This window comes from Archocentrus centrarchus, chromosome 3 (assembly GCF_007364275.1).
Source record: "Archocentrus centrarchus isolate MPI-CPG fArcCen1 chromosome 3, fArcCen1, whole genome shotgun sequence".
NCBI lineage: Eukaryota > Metazoa > Chordata > Actinopteri > Cichliformes > Cichlidae > Archocentrus > Archocentrus centrarchus.
In genome coordinates this window covers 17,268,076-17,289,975 of record NC_044348.1, presented here as the reverse complement: position 1 = coordinate 17,289,975, position 21,900 = coordinate 17,268,076, and the positions used below count along the sequence as shown (strand labels likewise).

The 21,900-nt window shown below is 40.1% G+C and overlaps 2 protein-coding genes across 3 annotated transcripts in view; one reads left to right on the top strand and one right to left on the bottom strand.

The window, feature by feature from the left end:
- Nucleotides 1-11,243, top strand: part of phlpp2 (PH domain and leucine rich repeat protein phosphatase 2) — a 36,478-nt gene extending 25,235 nt beyond the window's left edge. The window contains exons 8-18 of the mRNA XM_030723571.1: nucleotides 2,033-2,235; nucleotides 2,386-2,446; nucleotides 3,187-3,282; nucleotides 3,864-4,022; nucleotides 5,978-6,178; nucleotides 6,587-6,749; nucleotides 6,832-6,962; nucleotides 7,109-7,222; nucleotides 9,028-9,222; nucleotides 9,351-9,582; nucleotides 9,732-11,243. Coding sequence (XP_030579431.1) covers nucleotides 2,033-2,235; nucleotides 2,386-2,446; nucleotides 3,187-3,282; nucleotides 3,864-4,022; nucleotides 5,978-6,178; nucleotides 6,587-6,749; nucleotides 6,832-6,962; nucleotides 7,109-7,222; nucleotides 9,028-9,222; nucleotides 9,351-9,582; nucleotides 9,732-11,021 — 2,845 coding nt within the window. The 3' untranslated portion in view covers nucleotides 11,022-11,243. The remainder of the gene's footprint in view (nucleotides 1-2,032; nucleotides 2,236-2,385; nucleotides 2,447-3,186; nucleotides 3,283-3,863; nucleotides 4,023-5,977; nucleotides 6,179-6,586; nucleotides 6,750-6,831; nucleotides 6,963-7,108; nucleotides 7,223-9,027; nucleotides 9,223-9,350; nucleotides 9,583-9,731) is intronic.
- A 5,483-nt stretch (nucleotides 11,244-16,726) lies between these two features.
- Nucleotides 16,727-20,645, bottom strand: marveld3 (MARVEL domain containing 3). Of its 2 annotated transcripts, none has more exons than XM_030726221.1 (4): nucleotides 20,555-20,645; nucleotides 19,896-20,110; nucleotides 19,658-19,755; nucleotides 16,727-19,307 (listed from the first exon to the last, which is right to left on the bottom strand). In XM_030726221.1, exons 2-4 carry the CDS (start codon nucleotides 20,108-20,110, stop codon nucleotides 18,697-18,699), a joined length of 924 nt encoding a protein of 307 aa, XP_030582081.1. In that variant the 5' UTR covers nucleotides 20,555-20,645; the 3' UTR covers nucleotides 16,727-18,696. The 2 variants fall into 2 exon arrangements, with proteins under 2 accessions (XP_030582081.1, XP_030582080.1); XM_030726220.1 differs by having other exon boundaries at nucleotides 19,896-20,114; nucleotides 20,555-20,622.
- Nucleotides 20,646-21,900: the final 1,255 nt, after the last annotated feature.

The following is a 21,900-nucleotide window of genomic DNA, read 5'->3' as shown; positions in this document are numbered from 1 at the left end:
TTTTAATATCAGACAAAGATAACCAGAGTAAATACAAAATGCAGTTTTTAAATGATGATTTCATTTATTAAGGGGAAAAATGCTATCCAAACCTACCTGTGAAAAAGTAAATGACCCCTGAACATAATAACTGGTTGTGTCACCCTTGGCAGTAAGAACTGCAGTCGAGTGTTTGTGATAGTGGGCAATGAGTCATTCACATCACTGCAGAGGAATTTTGGTCCGCTCTTTTTCGCAGAATTGTTTTAACTCAGCCACACTGGAGGGTTTTCCAGCATGAACGGCCTGTTTAAGGTCGTGCCAAAGCATCTCAATTTGATTTAAGTCTGGACTTTGACTAGGCCACTCCAAAACTTTCATTTTTTTGTGAGTCATTCAGAGGTGGACTTGTTGGTGTGTTTTGGATCATTGTCCTGCTGCATAACCCAAGTGCTCTTGAGCTTTAGGGCACGAATTGACAGCTGGACATTCTCCTTCAGGATTTTCTGGTAGTAGAGCAGAGTTCATGGTTCATGGTTCCAGCAAAGCAGCCCCAGACCATCATACTACCGCTACCAGATGGGTGGGTGGCAGTGGGTCATCTACCAATTGAAGGTTGGTGGTTTGCTTCCCGGCTCCTCCAGTCTGCATGTTGGAGTGTCCTTGGGCAAGATACTGAACCTCAGGTTGCCCCCCCCGCTGCATCCATGACCTCCAGGATGGGTCGTCGATGCGCTCTTGGAGTCATTTTGGTAGGCCAGCGGCTCCTGGGAAGGTTCGCCACTGTTCCAGTTTTCTCCATTTGTGGATAATGGCTCTCACAGTGGTTCACTGGAGTCCCAAAGCCTTAGAAATGGCTTTAAAACGCTTTCCAGACTGATAGATGTCAGTGACTTTGGTTCTCAGCTTCTTTCTGGAGCCTATCCCAGCTGTCATAGGGCGAGAGGCAGGGTACACCCTGTACAGGTTGCCAGCCTGTCGCAGGGCTAGCACAGAGAGGCAGACAAACATTCACATACTTTTTCACAGCACGGTACCTGAGATGAATGTGAGAACGCAAATGATCAACATAGCTTTAAGTGGCCTTTAACCTGCCAGCTCCGTATCACATGGCTGATTGAGCCTGAGTGAGAACAGCACAGGAAATTATCCTGTAAATTTACAGTGAGTGAGTGGGTGTCATGTGTCCTACATCCTACATGCTCTGTCATGGGAGCACCCTTCATAAAATAGCTGTATATACTGTATGTGCTGGACTCTTAATAGCTCATAAGTAACTGCTGAGAGGACCCCCAAAAAAGGATGCAGAGGCCAGTGAGGTACAAAACAAAATGAGCCTCTATTGGCTAAAAAGTAAAAACAAGAAAAATAAAGTTGAGAGAAGTAAAACTCAACAGGAAAATGCACAAAAGGGGCATGTGGAAAGACACCAGGCATAAGAGACTGACAATAAAATAAAAACAGGAACCAAAACTCAACAAACACTGAACAAGAACTCAGGGTCATGCAAGTGGGGTGTCTTGCTCCAGGGGAACCTCCATGGCTGGTTTTGTGGGATAAGAAAGCTTGCTAATTTTGCTAGCGGTGTGGAGATTAAGCCAGCAACCGTTCCTCCAACCGCAGCCAGATAACTACTTTACCTTGTGAGTTAAGTTGCGGTTTACAGACTATATTTATAAGGACAAGGTGCATCTGTGGTGGATTAGTGCTGGCAGTTCTCATAAAAGATGGATGAGATACTAAAGAGTGTTGATCTCTGTACTGTGATGTGCCAGACGCTCCTGAGCCCTTCTGTGTTTCACTATGTGAGGAACGTGTTTTTAAACGTATTGCAGGCATTAAATTTAAAACGAGCTTTTTTTAATGAAAAAGTTCTGAATGTGCACTGATGATTTCCTGCTGTAATTTAAAACGGCGAAAGCTGGATGTGATATTTTGACAGATAAACTAATTTGGAGCAGCCCTAAAAATCATCTCACTTTATACATAATCCAAAGCTGTTTCCTGTGCTCGAGTAATATCTAATTCTTTGCTCTCTCTCTGTTAAATATAGGCTGAATGGATTGCAGTGGGTGAAAAGTGAGAGTCTGGAGGTAGTGAGCCAGGTGACTCAACTGGACTTACGGGACAACTGCTTGGACTCTCTAGACCTCAGCTCTGTCTGCAACCTGGAGACTCTGCACTGCCAACGCAACCAGCTGGGGACACTCACACTCAGTGGTTTCACACTGCGCATGCTTCATGCCAGCAGCAACCGTGAGTCAAATAGAGCGTCAAGTAGCAGCTATTAATGCCTCACTGGCTATTTGTCTGTATGTTCCAGCCCTTCCCTCTACTGTTACATGCATCATATAAACACACGTAGAGATGGTCCAGATGTTTAGTTGATGGTTTATCTGCCCACAGGCCTTACAACAGTCAACATCTATCCAGTCCCTAACCAGCTGACGCACATGGACCTATCACAGTGAGTTCTGGCTGGGAATAAGAAGTGGCTACAGAGGCTCTGATGTCTAAAAATAGAATCTTTATCTTAGTGCTCATTAATCTTGTCCTGCTCAGTGCTTATGTGGTTGTAAATCACTGTGAATACTGAATTAGATCGTTATTGTCCAACAACCTCAAAGTAAATAGTACAGTAAACATTCTGTGGAAGCTACTTACTTAACCATCACAGTTTCATCACATCTGGAGTTTTAATATTTAAGAAAATTTATGGGATTCATGAGAAATTGTAATCATCTCTTTGGACTTTGGAGTCAGCTGTGTTTTTTTTTTAATCGTGATGGCAAAGGCAGCTGAAGTCCCTTTACAATCTATTCTTGTCCTTTCAGTTGTCCTGTATGGACACTTCTTTTAATAATAGCTGGCTGTGCATATCTGAGAAATCTTTTTTAAGGTCATGAACCTCACAAACATTGAAATAGGTCAATGGTTAAATAAGCTGTCTTGTGTTTCTGCCACTGTAAGAAGCATCTGCTCAATTTCTTTCTACCAAACATCGGGCTCCAACTGCACAGACTAATCGTTTATATTAAAGTGCAGATTGTTTGCCTAAATGGCCCTGGGGGGGTATCAATTTGGCCCTAGTTTTCTACTCATACAGTTCAAAACACAGTGCCAACTGTTCAGTTTGTGTGTGTGTGTGTGTGTGTGTGTGTGTGTGTGTGTGTGTGTGTGTGTGTGTGTGTGTGTGTGTTGAGACAGGAACCTCTTGGAGTACCTTCCAGACTGGGTGTGTGACTGCAGAAAAATCGAGATGCTGGACATTACAAGCAACCTCCTGTCTGAGCTTCCTTCCAGGTTATGGACCTTTATTTGAAACTTTTCTGCTCATGTGCTGTCTTTTTCTTTTTCTGTCTTTTTTTTTTTTTTGGTGATAATTTGAATTTATTTGGCCTGTCATTAAATAAAATAGCTGCCTCGTGTTCATAATGAGAAGATAAGGTGTCACACATGACCACATGGTCATTCGTTTTAACTGCTCACTTGAGGTGCTCACGTAGTCAAAGCTTGGTGTGATGTTTTCTTGCAGAAGACAGTATCTGTGTCTTCTGGCTGCAACATTAAAACGTGGCCATTTTATAGTGCCTGGCTCAGAGTACCCTCATTCACTGCCAGGCTTCAGTATTTGTATTTAACAATACTGAATGAATCAGAAAAGGCTTGTAAAAATTGGATTATGCTGCTCTGTCTGCTTTACCCACTTATAACTTCTGTTGCTGGTATTGGGGGAGAATGAAGAGCTACTGTGTAAATGCAGCTATACTGTAGGTCAATGGGTCACTGATAGATTGGTGAAGGCTGCATCTACCACACACAGAGCCTCATAAGCATGTTTTCTTGTCCCGATCTTTCTCTGTAATGTCTCTTCTGGCCTCCAGCAGACTGCTCAACAGCTTGAGTTTGAGGAAGCTGCTGACAGGGTACAATCATTTGCAAAGAGTGCCTGACCTCCTTGACCATGTACCTCTGGAAGCCTTGGACCTCCAGCACAACATGCTAGCTGAGCTTCCAGAGAGCCTGTTTCTGAAGGCCTTAAAGTGAGTCTGAACCTCTGTACTCCACCGATCTTTCTCCTTCTCTTTTCAGTGGCGCCTCTGACCTTTTTTTTGTGTTATTATTTGAGTCCTTTATCATCTGGTTCCTGCACTTTGAAACTTTTATTGGCGGTGTGTTCCCTGTTGTGTTGCAGTGGACAGTTATTGTACTACAGCTCATTGTTTTGGGAATGAAGTGAAGACTGTGGGAAGAGATTGTGGTCAAGGTCACTGGAGCATTCCATGCCATAACTGGAGATTCATTTTCTCTCCTATTTCCTGTGTGGTAAATCACTTAACACCCATTAGCAGTTCAAATGGTCTAATGCACATTACTGTCTCTAATGCTGAGATGTAATGGGAGTGACTACTTTGTGCATTATGGGTTTCCTGACAGGAAGGTTAGGAGGCTTATTTTTTTTCAAATGAAATAGGTTACAGATTACTAGTTACCCTTTGAAAAAGGCAGTATGTAATTACTTATTGCATTTTTAATTATTACATTTAATTTTTTTTTTTTTTTATTGGCTCCATGGTGTGGTGGTTAACACATTTGCCTTACACTCAAAAGATCCTTGTTTCAAGACCAGGAGGAAGCACAGGGGGGGGTCACAAACTAGTGGTCTAGTGTTGGTCCCAAGCCCGGATTAATGGGAGGGTTGCATCAGGGAGGGCATCTGGTGTAAAACCTGTGCCAGATCAAACCCACGATCCAAACTGCTCTGGCTGCCCCTTGGGAAATAAGGGAGCAGCTGAAAGTACCTACCTCTTAATTACTTTATTAAATGTTATGAACTGGTCAGTAAAGGAAAAACTACGCTTCAGGCTGCAGGTGTTTCTTCGGATTTGATGCAGAATATTTCAATGCTGATGGAATTTTAATTGCTGGTAAACAAACTTTACAGTATACAGTTAGGTTAGAGCCCCTCTTTTTTTTTTTTTTTTTAATTTTAGAGAGAAAACAACACTGACAGTCAAAGAGAAGCGGTGCAAATTGAAATCACAGAACTCATCAAAAACAACACTGAGGGCTCAGTGCCTGATTAATGGAGGTGGTACAGACGTAGAGACAGCTCCTTGTAAGTCATCCTACCCTTGATGGTGTTGCAACCACATTTGTCCTAACTACTTGCTGATCTAAGTTGTCTAGAAATAGGCTATGGCAGCTAATAAAAAAAGTCATATTTTAGCTGATCCTTCCTCATGCATTCTAGAAGAAGGTATAGGGTCCAGAACAAAAGCCATACCTCCAAATAAGGAATAAACTGTATTGTGGTGTTTATGAGCTGCTGAGATATTGTTGCACTTAAGTAATGTCTGATGGTGGTTTATAACAAAGGCATGAGGTTCACTCCTCACTGGGTCAGAGGGACAAGTTTTATTACTTTACAGTTCATGATAAACACAGAAAACGACTCAACACCAATTACATAACAACCACTGGCGCTCATGTTACTGTCCTGCTTTTATGTGCAGGGTCAAGGATATGTAAATCAATGCTTCACTTGCAAGAATAAATTAGAAGATTTTTTTCATTAGAAAATGTGGAAGCTCCTAAAATCTCTGTAATTCTGTAAATGCAGAATTCTGACCCTACACCTCAATCGTCTACATTTCTTAGTGCATTATGCTTTTCACTGCAGAAGTTGAGGTCAACTGGAATATTATTTAATTTACAGTTAAATATTTCTTCTTTCATACAGGGTGAAAATGTGTCAAAATTCAATTCAGTTTGCATCTCCGTCCCTTCCAAACACCAATAGTCTGATTCCTCTTCAGTTTCACCTAAATATACTCAAGTATATTCAATATGAAAATCATACAGTGTTACTGATACTGTTTAGCTTGAACATCAGCTGTTGGTAAGCGAGATGTGAATGGGTAGGTATGCTCCTCAGATGCACCCCTGATTACTTAATCAGATACATTAATTGTTTCAAATTTATCTTCTCCTATAGCCTGAAATACTTAAACGTGTCAGCCAATGCCTTGGAAAGCATTCCTCCGAGCAGCCAATCAGAGGAGAGCCTCAGCACACTCCAGGAGCTCTACCTGACGGGGAACAACCTGAACGAGAACTGTGGCGCCCTGCTGGTTGGACACCAGAACCTGCGGATCCTCCACATTGCCTACAACCAGTTGCTCTCATTCCCTGCCAGGTGTGTTCCCGTACCCTCTGTGTCTCTTAGCTGTTAGTGCAAATTTAACCCTTTTTATGTACCTACAAAATGCTTTATGAGAATTAACAAAATGTGTGGTGATTATATAGAGTTGCATAATTTATATCAGCAAATCATCAGATGCATACAAATGCTATTATGACTATTCAAACACCAAGTTTTAACTTATGTGGGCATATCCTTGTTACAGTGCAGTTGTGTTCAATTTAGCCCCATCTTGACTGATGATTCCCTGTTTTGTGTTACATTTTTCTCGAACATGCTATGCAGTTAAAGATGTCATAATTAAGAAGATCTGAAGTGTTACTTTGATTATAATTTTACATTTAATTGTTCCCCTCTCCGGCTGATTTGAAAAAAATTTGTTTCATGTTTGTGTGTCTTTAGTAAGCTAAGTAAGCTGGAACTGCTGGAGGAGCTAAATTTAAGTGGCAACAAACTAAAGACTATACCCTCCACTGTGTCAAACTGTAAGAGACTGCACACCCTCATAGCACATTCGAATCACATCACTGTCTTCCCAGAGATCCTCAACCTGCCCGAGATCAAGGTCAGGCCCGTTATAGTTTCCTTTGTGACATGTGATCATTTTTAAGCGTGTTTCAGCTCATGTGCATTTTCTATTTCTTTAGCTTGTTGATCTAAGCTGCAATGAGCTCACTGAGATCCAGCTGCCTGATTCTCTGCCTGCCACTTTACAAGAGCTGGACCTGACGGGAAACAGCAGCCTGATGCTTGAACACAAAACCCTCAATCTCTTCAGGTGAGTCACAGCACCCAATACTGAACTTTTTCAAGTATAAAATCTAAGCAGCAATGAACTTTAGACTCTGTGGCTGTCTTGGCACATAATGGTGTACAGTGCACTGATCTATATTTTGTCTTCTTTTTTTTCACTTTTTTTTTTAGTCACATAACCACCCTGAAATTAGACCAGAAATCCACCACAACAGCAGGCGACTCACTGAGTGCCTCCACTCCATGGAAGCATGGCTATTCTGAAATGAGCGGCCAAAGGAACAAGTGTGTGCTGGTTTCTCTATTTTGTATTCTTCCTCTATAATTATGAAGTTGTGTTTTTCTTAACATGTGGTGATAGTATTATCTGTGAGTTAATCCATGTTTCTTACCCCTACCTAGCAGTGGAATCATGGCATTCATTGGATTTTTTTTAACAATAACTCATACAGTGGTGCCTAATATATACATTGCTCAAAAAAATTAAAGGAACACTTTTTAATCAGCGTATAGCATCAAGTCAATTAACTTCTGGGATATTGATCTGGTCAGTTAAGTAGCAGAGGGGGTGTTAATCAGTTTCATTTGCTTTGTTGTTAATGAAATTAACAACAGGTGCACTAGAGGGGCAACAATGAGACAACCCCCAAAACAGGAATGGTCACTATTGGTAGCATGAGGCGATGTGGGCCCTGTGCTCCATGCACCGTGGAACCCGATTGGCATTTGCCATAGAATACCAGAATTGGCAGGTCCACCACTTTTCACAGATAAGATCAGAGCACATGTGACAGACGTGAAAGGGTCTGGAGAAGCTGTGGAGAATGTTACGATGCCTCTAAGATCACTGAGCATTGGGTATTGGGATGAAATCCGAGAGTATGCAGGTTGTTCCTGGAGGATGAAGAAATTGATACCATTAACTGACCGTAATCCAATAGACCACCTCTGGGACATTGTGTTTTGTTCCATCCCATACTGCTAGGTTGCACCTCTGCATTTGTTGTCACAGTAGGAGCATTTCACCATTTTGTCAGGCATGCATACAAGCATTTTTTTTGGGGGGGGGGGGGGGCATATAATCTACTGACTATATTTTGAGTTACTGCGATGAAATTTTGGCAAAATGGACTAGCATGCCGCAGCATTTTTTTTCACTTTGATTTTCGCGATGTCTTTGAATTCAGCCCTCTTAGGTTGATAATTTTTGGCGTCCTTTCATTCCTAACACATTACCCAGTCCATATCAGTATAGGTATCAGCATGACTTTTCTTCCCAATGAAATCTGATGTGTTTTCAAAGTGTTTGTTGAATTTTTTTGAGCAGTATATTGCAGTGTTGCCTCAGCCCATCTTGAGAGTTTGGGTCCAGACAAACAACAGCATTGTTTCTTGATCTTGTTTATGCACATTTTTTTTTTATTTCTGTGGTAGAATATCACATTGTTTTTTTGTGGATGCAGTGACAAAGTTTTTATTTTTTTGAAGGTCCAAAGATCATGGCCACTGGTTATTTTCTGAGCCTCTACATTTGATATATTGTCTTCTCAATTAAATGCAGGCTTTAAATGTTTTATATTTAATTCTCATTTACAGTGCTTAACAAATTTAAGAGACCACCTGTCATAAAAACAAGAAAATACAAATATTTTAGAAATCTGTCAAAACCTTGTTTTAAAATTATATTGTTATTTATTTGGTAAACAACAAACTGAATTTGTGTTTTTATACCCAAATTTGAGCCGGCACAGTGGATTTCACTGAGAAGTCAGAAATCAGTAAATCTGAAAATTCATGGATAAAAATAATAATTATATTTTAACATTAAAATGTCATTTTGTTTAAAGACCTTGCACATACTGGCAGATTAACCATTACAAAAACATAAAAAAAGGATCTTGCTCATTACCACTGCTTTTAATTTAGGACAGCAGTGGCATAAGCCTTACACTAGTTGGTGATCAAATAAATTTATTAAGCAGTGTACATTTGACACTGTGTGCAAACATTTTTGAAAGCAGAGTTGGATGAGGTTTATGGGGGGGGCTCTACTAAATCCTCTGTTATTGTGCATCCATTGTTGGGGGCAGGCTATGTGTGTCCGTACTGGCTCTAGACCACTTTAGGGATAGCGTGGAAGCATGCTATGGTATTTTCGATGGAGACCGCAACGAGGAAGTGCCTCGGCTGTTACAGTGCACCATGGGAGATGTGCTATGCGAGGAACTGCAGCACTCCAGTGTTGACAATGTGTATATGTGCAACACTTTCCTCACCTCACACAGGTAAAATATTATCCTATGTAATTGCTTTTATTAGTGTTTTTTACTTGCGAATGAACAGGACAGATTTAATGCAGCCAGTGACTGAAAGAGTTTGTCAGCAGCTTTGTTTTGTTGTTGGGGTGGGGCAGGAAACTAGGCATGGCTGGTCAGAAGCTAGGCGCATCTGGTCTGCTGTGTTATATCCACCGTGAGACTTCAGACCCAGGAGCATCCTTTAGCCTTACTGTGGCCAACGTGGGCACCTGCCAAGCCGTGCTGTGCCGAGATGGACAACCTGTACCTCTCTCTAAGGTTTACAGCTTGGAGAACTGCACTGAGGAAATGGAGCGGGTTAAACTCAGTAAAGCCATTATTACAGAGGTAATACCTGTGCTTGGTTTCAGCTTTTAAATGGGAGCATTTAAATAGAGCTTCTAATCGAGTGTTAATACGCTCTGTCATATTCCTGTGTGTAAACATTATGAGGCTACATGCTCTGCTGCAGTTCTAATGCCACTTCTGTTTTATAGGATAACAAAGTGAGTGGAGTGACATGCTGCTCTCGCCTGTTGGGCTGCTCTTATCTGTCTCCCTGGGTGCTTCCAAAGCCCTGGGTGCACACTGAGCCACTTTGTTCCCAGGATGAGTTCTTGATCCTGGGGAATCGAGCACTGTTTGAACGGGTTTCCTACCAGGAGGCTGTGTGCACCGTGCAGGCTGTAGGGGACCCTCGTGCTGCTGCTAAGAAGTTGTGTTCACTTGCCCAAAGTTACGGTTGCAAGGACAACATCGGCGCTGTAGTGGTGTCCCTGCACATTGGTGAGGACAGCTGTACGTGCGAGCCACCGGTCACCGTCACTGAACCACGGGGCCCCACTCCTGCTCCTGTTCCTGCGTTTACGACCCTGGGCCCCAGCGACCCAGCCACCAACCTCTCCTCCAGCAGTGGTATTGTCACTGAGTTCAGCAGCGAGACATCAGCTTCAGAGATTGGCAGTGAAGCAGGGTCCACCGCTTCTGATGAGCACCCATCCTCTGGTACTGCAACCCGCCCAGAGAGACGCTGTAGCCTACACCCTGCTACCACACTGTGTGGTATAATGATGCCAGGCTCAGGTGTGACCGGACCCCACCCAGGCCTATTTCAGCAGCAGCCATCCTGTACTACATTCTCAAGTAACCAGTCTGACAACGGCTTGGACAGTGATGATGAAGCTCCACTTGAGGGTGTCATCTCCAATGGTAGCAAGTTAGAAGTGGAAGTAGACATTCACTGTTGTGCTTTTCAACTGCGGTCAGGGGCTCATGAGAGCCCCAAAGACTTGGAACTTGGAAAACGAGGCTCTGACCGTCCCAATGGTAAAATGCGCAGACAGAACAGCGTGGTGGTTTCTGCTACAAACGGCTGCCTGCTAGCTGTATGTGGGAGAGAGATTGCTGACCTTAAGAAATCTCCATCCACATCCAGCCTGTTTGGGAAGAAGTTGTCCAATGGCTCTGTGGTAGCCCCCGAAGACAGTCACAACCTAATTGAGGTTGCCCTAGAGGCGCCTAAGAAAAAGTCTGGCTACTTCACTGCTCCAGCACAGCAGGACCCAGAGGACCAGCTGATTGTGCCTCCTAGTCTGGAGCAGGAAGTCAGGGAGCAGCTACGAGGCCAGAGCCCTCTAGTCTCAGGCCCCTCTGCGCCATCCACACCCTCCTCCTTAAAAGATCCTGTGTGGGATCATCCACACCCCCCAGCATTTCCATCCAGCTTGGTTCCAGGTCCAGGCCCAACTCCTATCCTACAACAGGAAGTCTATGATACTGCCCTCTAAGGAGGAGGAATTATTTGATTGTGCCATTCTTGGAAAGAAGATTCTTCTCATACACGAGGGGTATTCCAATTAAAGTTGTCATTCAGATCTTTTTTGAGAAAAAGACAAACCTGTGATAGTCACTTGACAGTCACTAAGTGATGCCATTAATGTGAGGTCAAAAAATCAGAGAGAATAAGGGCAAAAAAAAAAAAAAGAATTTCAGTTCATAACAGAAAATTGTGAAACAGAAAGCTGGCTGTATTAGACAAAAACAAGCCTGACCTGAAATTGGATACCTCGTGTGTTTGAACTTGTCAGCAGCATTTCCCTTTACTTGGAAAGCAAAACAATCTGGAGGGTGTGTAAGCGATCATGTCCGATCTTCTCTCCAGGGGCTCTGTGGCCTCTAAGATCCTGGAGAGAAGCACTATGACTGAAACATGAAAAAGTGCCTACTACAGAAGACACAGCCCAGAGCTCCCTACGTCCTGGCTGTGTTTCGGGGATATGAGCTTGATAGTTGAATTTGCAGGATGGATAGTGTCTCTAAGAGACCAGCACTGGCACAGCTTCTGCTCTCCTCCTCCTCCTCTACCTGTGGCTTATGAAGGAAATCAGATAGTTTAAATGCCTGTAATGCACATAGATTTAAAGACAACAATACTGCATTTACATTATGGTTGGTTTTTATTGTTAGCATTCCCACACAATATATAAAGAATCGCCTATACCGAATACATCACTCCTACATAGTAAAGTACAAACTTACATCTAGTGGCCAGCTGATGTAATGTGCTTACACTGCTAACATTAAGATTGAATACTTTTTCTATGTAGAGCAATGCAATATTGAAGTCATTCAGTTGTAAGATTGATCTATAGAGCAAGATTAGTAGAGGATAAAATTGTTATAGCAGTATATTCTGTGACAGTGCGTGATAAAATGAGCTCTTTAAAACATTCATAGGACGATAAAAGATTCATTTGAATTTAGTCAGTTTTATGGTCACTGGATAGTGGACTGGACAAATGAGCTGGGATACAAAACTAAAGTATTACATATTGTAATGCCAAGAGATATAAAAACAGGATTTGTACTGTATGGTTGGAAACTGGTACTTAGATTGTACATTTTAGTATATTTGAATTTTGGAAGCTGCTTCTGCTTTTTGAATTTGACATCAGTCCATGTCCCTTCAGGCAGATTTAATTATTGACATTTTTACATTGCACAACTTGTTTAATCTTAGCTCTGTGATGCACTACCCGTACATCCAGGTGATGTTCAGAGTGCGTTGTTTTAGCCCATTGTAAACAGCACTGAAACTCCATTCTCTCACATTTGTCAGAATTGCTCTGTAAGGGGCGAGAATCACAAATGAACTCACAGTATTATCAGGATGAGTGGGCTGTGATTACATTGGTAAAGTGATGAAAAAAAATTTCAGATACTCCATACATTGCAAGACAATCATTTATTATACATCATGGATATGTATGTGACTGGGGGGGAAAAAATGCAGGAAGGACTGCATTGTCACTGTGTGTGTGTGTGTGTGTGTGTGTGTGTGTGTGTGTGTGTGTGTGTGTGTGTGTGTGTGTGTTATCAAAATAATTACATTAAAAAAATTTGGCCTATTGAACTAATGACTCTTCTGAATCAAATTGGTGGAGGAACGAGTTAGAGTACCTGCATGTTTTAATAAAAACATTGAGATTTGGTACCTGTGTATTGATAACATATCACAAAAGGAAGAAATGTGCTATATTGCCATATCCATGATGTGCCCCACCCTTACTGGTCTTACAAACACGTATTTTGGACCTAGAACAAATAATGTCTTGCTATTGTTGGATGTAGCTTTAATTTGTACTTATGCATATTTACATGCATAAGTACATGCACCAGTATAAGGTGTCCAAATGACAATACACTACTTCAATCCCTTCCCAGAAGAAAAAGGTACACCCATTGGACACTTTATTAGGTACACCTGCTCAACTGTTTAATATAAATATCTAATCATCCAATCATATGGTAGCAACTTAATGCATTTAGGAAGGTAGACGTGATCAAGATGACCTACTGAAATTCAAAGCGAACAAGGAAGAAAGGTGATTTTTTTTTTAGTGACTTTGAATGTGGCGTTGTTGTTAGTGCCAGATGTTCTGGTCTGAGTATTCCAGAAACTGCTGATCTACCAGGATTTTCCCACACAACCATCTCAAGGGTTTACAGGGAATGGTCCGAAAAAGAGAACATTTCCAGTGGACGGCAGTTTTCTGGGTGAAAATACCTTGTTGATGTCAGGGGAGAATGGCCAGACTGCTTTGAGCTGATAGGAAAACAACAGTACCTCAAATAATGACTTGTTTGAACCAGCATATGCAGAAGAGCATCTCTGAATGCACAAGACATTGAACCTTGAAGCAGATGGGCCACAGCAGCAGAAGACCACTTTGGATGGCATTCCTGTCAGCTAAGAACAGGAAACTCAGGCTGCAGTTCACATGGGGTTACCAAAGCTGGACGACAAAAGATTGGAAAAATATTGCCTGGTCTGATGAGTCTTGATTTCTGCTGCAGGATAATGAACAATGTCACAAAGCTCAAATCTACTCAAACTGGTTTCTTGAACATGACAATGAGTTCACTGTACTCGAATGGCCTCCATAGTCACCAGATCTCCATCCCATCGAGCACTTTTGGGATGTGGTGGAACGGGAGATTCACATCATGGATGTGTGACGCTATCATGTTAATATGGAACACAATCTGGGGAATGTTTCCAGCACCTTGTTGAATCTATGCCATGAAAAATCAAGGCAGTTCTGAAGGCTAAAGGGGCTCCAACCCAGTGCTAGCAAAGTGTACCTAATAAAGTGTTCTTCTTTTCACAGTGCTTCAGCAGTGGCCATCATCCACTTTTTTAATATTTAAGCAACTGTATTGTTGTATTTATCACAGCAAAAACTACATTATTGTTTGAACTGTCAGGTACATGTTATGCAGCCTTGGAAACCTCACTTTGTCCAGTCCTAAACCTTTCCCACCTTGTGCCAAAAGGAGAAGCAACTCTGCAGAGTTGCTGTGAATATGAGAAGGCCAAAGTTGGGTAATTGCTCTTGTCAGTGATTACTAAATTAGATTTATATTTTTTTTGGATGCCACTCCAAGTTGGAAGTCATTTACTTCAAGAATTCCATAGCCGTTATATATCCAGACCTTTCGGTGTTCCCCTTTTAGCCTTAATGTAACACTACTCAGCAAGGAACCTTTTGTTTCTTTCCACTGATGTTCTGTTTGTGACTGAGGTCTTTGGCTCTGTGTGAATGAGTGAGAAGTCAGTGATGAAGCCTTAAATGCTGTGTGGGTGTGAATGCTTTCTTGTTTTATTGTGTTTCATCTCCTGAAAGGAAAATATATTGTTAAAAGCACCTTGTACATAGAATATAATAATAATAATGATATTCAGAGTTATGTATATTTGACTTTATTATATAAGCTATTTTCAGCATAGATTATTGTGGCTTCCCTCAGCCCAGTGCATCATCTTTTGTCTATGAAGGCACTGCACACATGACAATGGAAAGTTAATTTACAATATTTATGCATCTTATAATTAAAAGTATTTTTGTCACTATGATTTTTTTTTTTTAGTATCTTATATTTAAATATTTCAAATCAACACCACAAACTTCATAATCTGCAACAATCTTTCAGCATTGCTCTTACTCTATTTAAATCTATAAAGTTAATGCAAATGAGGGCATACAGTTATTGTCTACATGCAGGAGTCTGAGATCATATTCACATATATTGGTACTGTGCTTATTTTGTTATTCAGAACTCAAGAACTAATTTTAACCCCAAAATGCTTTCTTAACCTTAACATTAAAAATAGGAAATCCAATTTTATGATAAAGATAATAATTTTATTCCTGTCGCTTTATTGATCAGACCTTGCTGTGTCTGACATGCCAAACTCACAGGACTCTGTGGTTCTGACTGTGCCTAGACCTCCACTATCAGAGCCCACACACAGTGCCACACATCTGGACTGCTGGCAGTGAAAACCGACGGGCACTGCAGGTGTAGACGCCACAGGGGGAGCTGAGCTAGCTTATGATTGTGAATGACACTGATACATATCTACAATATTAAGGAAGTCCGGAGAGGAGAAACTGAACTTTCTATAAGGTTTCATACCAGACAGTGGTAAAATCCCTTGTAAAATATGCAAAGTGTATATATACCTGTATATCAGAGCATCAGTTTCCCATCACCTTAACTATAAGACTCATGTTTCTCAATATGTCTGATAATGAATATTGGGTGGTGTGTATGTATTATGTTTGTGGAGGTTGTGTTTGTAAGTTGCATTGTGCTACTTTCTTTTTTTTTTTTTTGTAAGTATGTCCCTTTTTAGAAGTTTGCCCCCAGCTGCCATGTCAGAATGGGACTGTACTTCATTGCTATATTTAGTGCTTTTTAAACCAACTGGGTCCTTTTGTTTTATTACAGTTGTACCCCTTGTTGTACATTCATCCATTCAGTCTGTCTTTTGGTTGATGGCATTTATTCACCCTCTGTCCTGTACAATAATGATCCGTTGGTTATCGGTGTGCATGTACATATGCAGACTGTATGCAAAGAGGGAGGGAAGATGGAGGGGGTACATCGGCATTGGCTCAAAAACATTCCCTTTAATTCATTAGTGGAAGCGGCTCGGTAGCTCAGCACTCGTGCAGTTAAATCCATTTGTACACCAAAGTAGAGGGTATGTATATTTGTTAAGCTACAGTGTCAGTGTGTCTTTTTTTTTTCTTTTTTTTTTTTTTTAATTCATTTTGTTAACTATAAAGTGTAATTTCTCTTCGCACAATGTAACAAGCTCCCTGCGCATCTGTGTTGCAAAATGTCTGTGTTAGTGTGTAGATAAAAGCTTTAGTGCACACATACTGTAAGTGTATGCATGTCTGTGTGAATAATGGCTCGACTGTAATTCTGTCTGAATACGGTGAATGGGACTGATCAGAGATGCTCCATTTGTTTAACATGTGACCAAAGTAGCCATTGTTTAATTTCACTATTCCTTTCTGTATATTGTTTTCAAGAAATGCTTGAATATTTTTTTCCTCAATGCCAAGAAGCTGATGTTTATTTTTGTACTTTTTCTGTCATTCAAATTTATATTTCCCTCTCTGCTACAGAATTTAAAGTCATTGGGATTCTACAGAAAACTGGCACCCATTATGGTACTGTTGAAGGTACTATAACTGTATTTAATGTTGAAGGCATGCTCTAAATATAAGGCTACAAAAAAAAAACATTAAAAAAAAAGTCATTTATTTGTACAAAAAGGGAGCCTATCCAATATTTTTAGGTTTTTATTCGAGCATGCAGATTACTGCTACAAATTTAGTTTATGTTTAATAATTATTAAGAAGATTAATTATTTAGAAACAGAACTAACAATGGGCACTTTTGCGGTTTGTCAGAAAGAATTCTACATTCTTGAACACTGAGAGTGGAAGGTGGTTGTTTTATTTTAAATGCTGCTATCATTAGTTTTCAGCAGACAAGCTATTTTTTGTTTTTTTTAACTTTAAGCCAAGTAGCAATAAAAATTTTTACTGTGAATGTTGTTTTTGTCCAGTGTCAATTTTACTCATCATTTTTATGATTGTTTTAACCCCATAAATTAAAAAAAAAATTCTCTTTGGGTCAGAAAGATATAGAATGTCTGCAGTAAAAACATATTTATTTTACAACAGTTTGACATCTCTGCAAATTTGCATATACAAAACTTAGAATCCAGAATATGTGTGTAAATGTTAGCACTCAACCGAGGAAATTACATGGTGAAATCTTTTTTTTTTTTTAGTGTTTATGTAACTGTGTTATAATCGGAAAAAAATGTAGAAGGTTGTATGAGTTTTATTCTCATACTCCAACCAGAGATCCTCACGTCATTCACTCCGCTTACATAAAAGAACGCACAAGTGTTTCAGTTTGATTCCTGTCATCATTCTGAAGTTTTTGCACAGGGCTTTGTTTATGTTGTTCATAGTCTAATTTGGAGAACATTCTATTCCAAAAGCCACTTTTGGTTGTTCACAGTGTTTTCAGATTTATAGAGTAATAAAAACAGCAAAATGAATACTGAATGTGGCTTTATCCAATATTAAGATTTCTGTTATAAGTTCTCAATTGCATATTTCAACAATAAATTTCCAAAAACTTGTAATACAAACAACAGTGTTCTCGATGTAAGTAATAAGGTTTGCTGGTGATATGTTATCTATTCACTCAGACTGAAAAGAGTGACCCCCCCAAGGGGGTTGGATTCAGGAGATGGACTCCCTTTCTACTTCTAAGATTAGGCTTAAAACCTTAATTTTTGATAAAGCTTATAATTAGGGCCGAATCAGGTGACCCTGAACCATCCCCTAGTTATGCTCCTATAGGCTCAGACTCCTGCAGGACTTCCCATCATGAACTGAGCATTTTCTACCCTCGTTCTGTAATATAGCACATATATAACTTTTGTTTACTTTCTCCCATAGTTTGTGTTTTCTCCTTGTCTCTCTGTATTCTTCTTTATTTTCTCTTCTCTGTTGCTAGTGGTCTCTTCTTGTTAACAGGGCATTCTTCCTTCCCATCGTTGCCAAGTGCTGCTCAGAGGACATGATCTGATTGGTGGGGTTATTTAATATTGTAGGTATTTACCTCTAAATATTAAGCACCTTAAGGTGAGCGTTGTCATAAAATGGCACTACATCAATAAAAGTGATTAAATTCAGTGTATTCAATTTTATTCATATAGCACCAAATCACAGCAACAGTTGCCTTCAAGGCACTTTTTAAGCATACTTTTTCTTCCCTTAATTCCACCCTCAAAATGGCAGGTTATGTGGCTTCCACAGATGTACTGTCCTGTTCAGTACTCAGATCAGCAAAATAAAACAGAAGAAACAGTGACCGCTGCTGTGGAATTGTATGCAGTGTTCCATGTTTGTAAATTTCTAATCATAGTAGATGCCATCTATTGGAGAAGCTCAGAGTGACATCCTAAACTCAGGCAAAGAGGTTGACAAATTCTGAGAACAGATTTTAAATTGATAAACTCCTAGTTTACTCTCTCTCTTGTGGGTGATGTAAGAAGAACAAACTGAGTATTAAAAGGGTTTCAAAAATGAACAAATTATGTAAAAAAATTTTTTTTAAAAACACAACAAAGCAGTCAAATGAACTTGAATAATTTGACATTTGACACTAAACTCGTTTTCCCCTTAAAATATCAGACATTTGGATTCAGAAAGTCACTTCAACCTGGTTCAACCTTTTATATCCATGTTCAGCTATTTTTCTGTATAAATGCAATAACAAATAACCAATGTAATATTATATGTTTAATATACTATGTTTAATATAACTACACCTTCATAGAAACCCTGACAGACACAGTAAACAGGTATATAAAAGGGGAAAATTTTAGGAATTAAAAAAAAAAAAGATTAAATGTGTAAATTTAAAAAACAAAACAAAAACAACACTCAAAGCACAGGACTATGTAAACAGCTCATATACAAATAACACCTGATGAGAGTGATGAAAAACTTTCCTGTCAAAGTGACTTTTTTTCCTCACTCCTACTTTTGTTCATTTATGAACACGAGAAAAGTCAGCTTAAAAATCATTGCCCTCGATGGTTCTTTGCTTCTTCAGCTCTCGCACTGACCTAAAAGCCTTGACAGCTAACACTGCACAAAAGATGAAACAAAGCACCCCCAACACCCCAAACAGTCCCTCTGCAATATCTGCACCATGGTACTGGCACTCAAACCCTTTGTGCCCTTTGCTCTGGTACATCTGCTCCCTCTCCTTACAAATGGGACTGTCATAGACTTCCTTCAGTTTAATAAAGAAGATGGCCATTCCGGGGATGTAACCTAGGCCGATCAGGAAATTCAGTATAGCCTCCACAAGCAGCACAGGGGGGCAGCGGAAAGGGACTCTGAAAATCCCCAGGCCCAGCATGACACAGGCATAGATCAGTAAAATTCCACCAACCACCATGGCGAAGATGTATGGAGGCCGCTTGAGCTGATGGAATTGCCGGTCTAGCTCCTGCACTTTCTGTGCATCGGCTCCAGTGAAGGCACCGGCTCCACCAAACTGATAATAGTAGATTCCTCCAAGGCTGGCCAGGTCACGGTAACCCCCATTGTTGCTATATGGCACTCCGGCACAGATTATGATAAGCAGGTTCACAAATATCTCTCCAAGCTGAATGAGACCTGGAGACATGGATTTCTGGCTTTAAAAAAATGTTTTTTTTACATCTGGGGATTTTGACTATTCCCTTAGGAAAAAAAACATGATGGAATTTGAGGTTTCTTTAAGAAACTTCTAAATAAAGAAATAAATACAACTTCAAATACCTGTTCCAACTCAGCCCTTAAAAATCATTTAGTATTATAGTATATTATCACATTGAGGTAAAGTTTTTTGCACTGTTAACTTTTTAATTAAGAAATGATCATTTTTCATCCCTGAATGTACACATTTTGGAGCCATCTCAACAATTTGTAGAAGTTATGAATGTTGGCTTTAGCTTGCAGAAGAAATTAAAAACACATATACTCGCCTCTGCTGCTTAAGATGTATCTGAAATTGTAAAGAGTCGGTCTCAGTTGTTGCTCGTAATTCTCCCTCTCAGAAAGATTCATTGAAGTCTCTCTGGGCCTGTGAAGAAAATATTTCTTTTAATAATCTATTTTATTTATTTAGGTAATTTTGGGTAAAAACACTGCAGAGTTAAATATGGTATTCAGTCTGTTTGAAGGATTAGTGAGCGCAGGCCATTCTTAGAAAGTACATCTTACCATCTTGAGGTTCCTTCGTGCCCATAGTCTCTGTAAGCAGGTGCCTCCTTGTGTGAGGCAGGAGTCACGTCCCTCTGCATGTTTTCTCTGGCCCTCCGGTCACCTGCAGAGCCTCTGTCCTCGACATCATACCCAGAGTAGTCTCGATTGTGTGAATAGTGTTTATCCCTGCTTCTGTACTCATTACTCTGATGGTGTCTTCCCCTCTCTGGCATCTTCCTGTGCCAACAAAAGAACGTTATAGACCAGAATCTGTTTAATTATTATTATTTATTTATTTATTTATTTTTTACAGGCTCTCAAAAACAAAAGGATAACTGGCTAGTATCTCCACAGACTGAGAAAGAAGGCGCTGCAAACAATAAAGCAGCACGAAGGATTATTTATTGAAGATTAAATGGCTGGATGAGGGAGAAATTTCTTCATTCATAAAGCAGTTTATCAAAAGCTGGGGCATAGTAAAGGCTTATGAATTAGGATTTTTAATCAGATTATGATAATTTATGTCAACGCGAGAAAACGGAGCATTCTTCCAAATTGCTATTTCGCAGTAAGTCCCTGTTTTTCCTGTTGCAAAGTTCATCCTTGTTGCAAATTCATGTAAGCTGAACATGTTGTAGGTTCGTGAATAATCCAAATATATAATGCCTGTTTCCTACCTTTAGATTCAGCTCCAAGTGCGGTCTTGTTTATGTGGAGAAGATAACAACCCACCTGTCCTGGCTTCCTGTTTGCTATTTCCTTCTTGACTCACCTGTATTTTGCCACGCCCACTGCCTATGAAATGCTTGGGTGGTGTCCTGCAGTGTCAAATGTATTAAAAGCTCTATGGCATTGTATTACATTTGCTTGCCTATATTTCATAGTGTTTATTTCACTGTTTCGATCGGACGTGCAGCTTCACCAGTGAGATTAAAACAGCAAAACCAAAAAGGTGCTTAAAATCAAAAGTTTATTCTCATTCAACTAAAAAAAAAAAGTGCAATTCGTGTCCCAGCTGAGGCGAGAACACACACAGCGCATGCGTTCACTCTTCAATCAAAAGCTTGTGGCATTACTTTTAGTATTTCCGCCGAGGCATTTATATATTTCAAAATAAGAGCTGAATATTTAGTAGTATTTAGTTCAATTCAGGTTTATCCTCTTTATGCCTAGTGTATCATATTTGATACTGTTTTGGGGAGTTTTTGAGACTTGTACATCACCGGTGTGAATTTTTTTCCTCCTCAAAAGCCTAAATAAATTGCACAATACATTTTTAAGCAATGAATTTCAATTTAAAAAAAAAAAAAGCCAAATGTGGCAAATATAACACAAATAAAAAAATTTAATAACCAAACTAATATTTGAGTATTTTTCAAAATTTGTGAGAAGGTTCAATAAACACTCCATTTTCACAAAAATTTTAATTTTCTGGCAATTATTTCATAATTCAGGGTTTAAGGGGTTATTTATATGGCGCCAACTCACAACGATAGTCTTCTTAAAGTACTTTATACTGTAAAGTAATGACCTATGAGCAAGCATTTTGTGATGGTGGGAAGGACAAACTCCTTTTTAACAGGAAGGCAGAATCAGGCACAGGGAGGGGCAGCCATGCTGCGACCGATTAGAGGGTGAGGTGAGGGAGAAGAGAGGAGAGGGAGACAGGACAAAACACAACCTAAAGGAGAGAGGGAGCAAAATTTACCGACATGTTCCAGTGGTATATAATCATGTAGGAAGTCAAAAGAGATTAAGGTGGAGAAGAAGTGTCCAGTGCATCACATGATGTCTTGCAACAGTCTGAGCCTATAGCAGCATAACTAAGGGAGAGTTCAGGGTCACCTGATCCAGCCCTAACTATAAGCTTTATCAAAAAGGAAAGTTTTAAGCATAATATCAAAAATAGAGAGGGTGTCTGTATCCCAAATCCAAACTGGGAGCTGTTCCAAGTAGAGGGGCCTGAAAGTTGAAGGCTCTGCCTTTCATTCTGCTTTTAAATACCCAAGGAACCAAGTAAGCC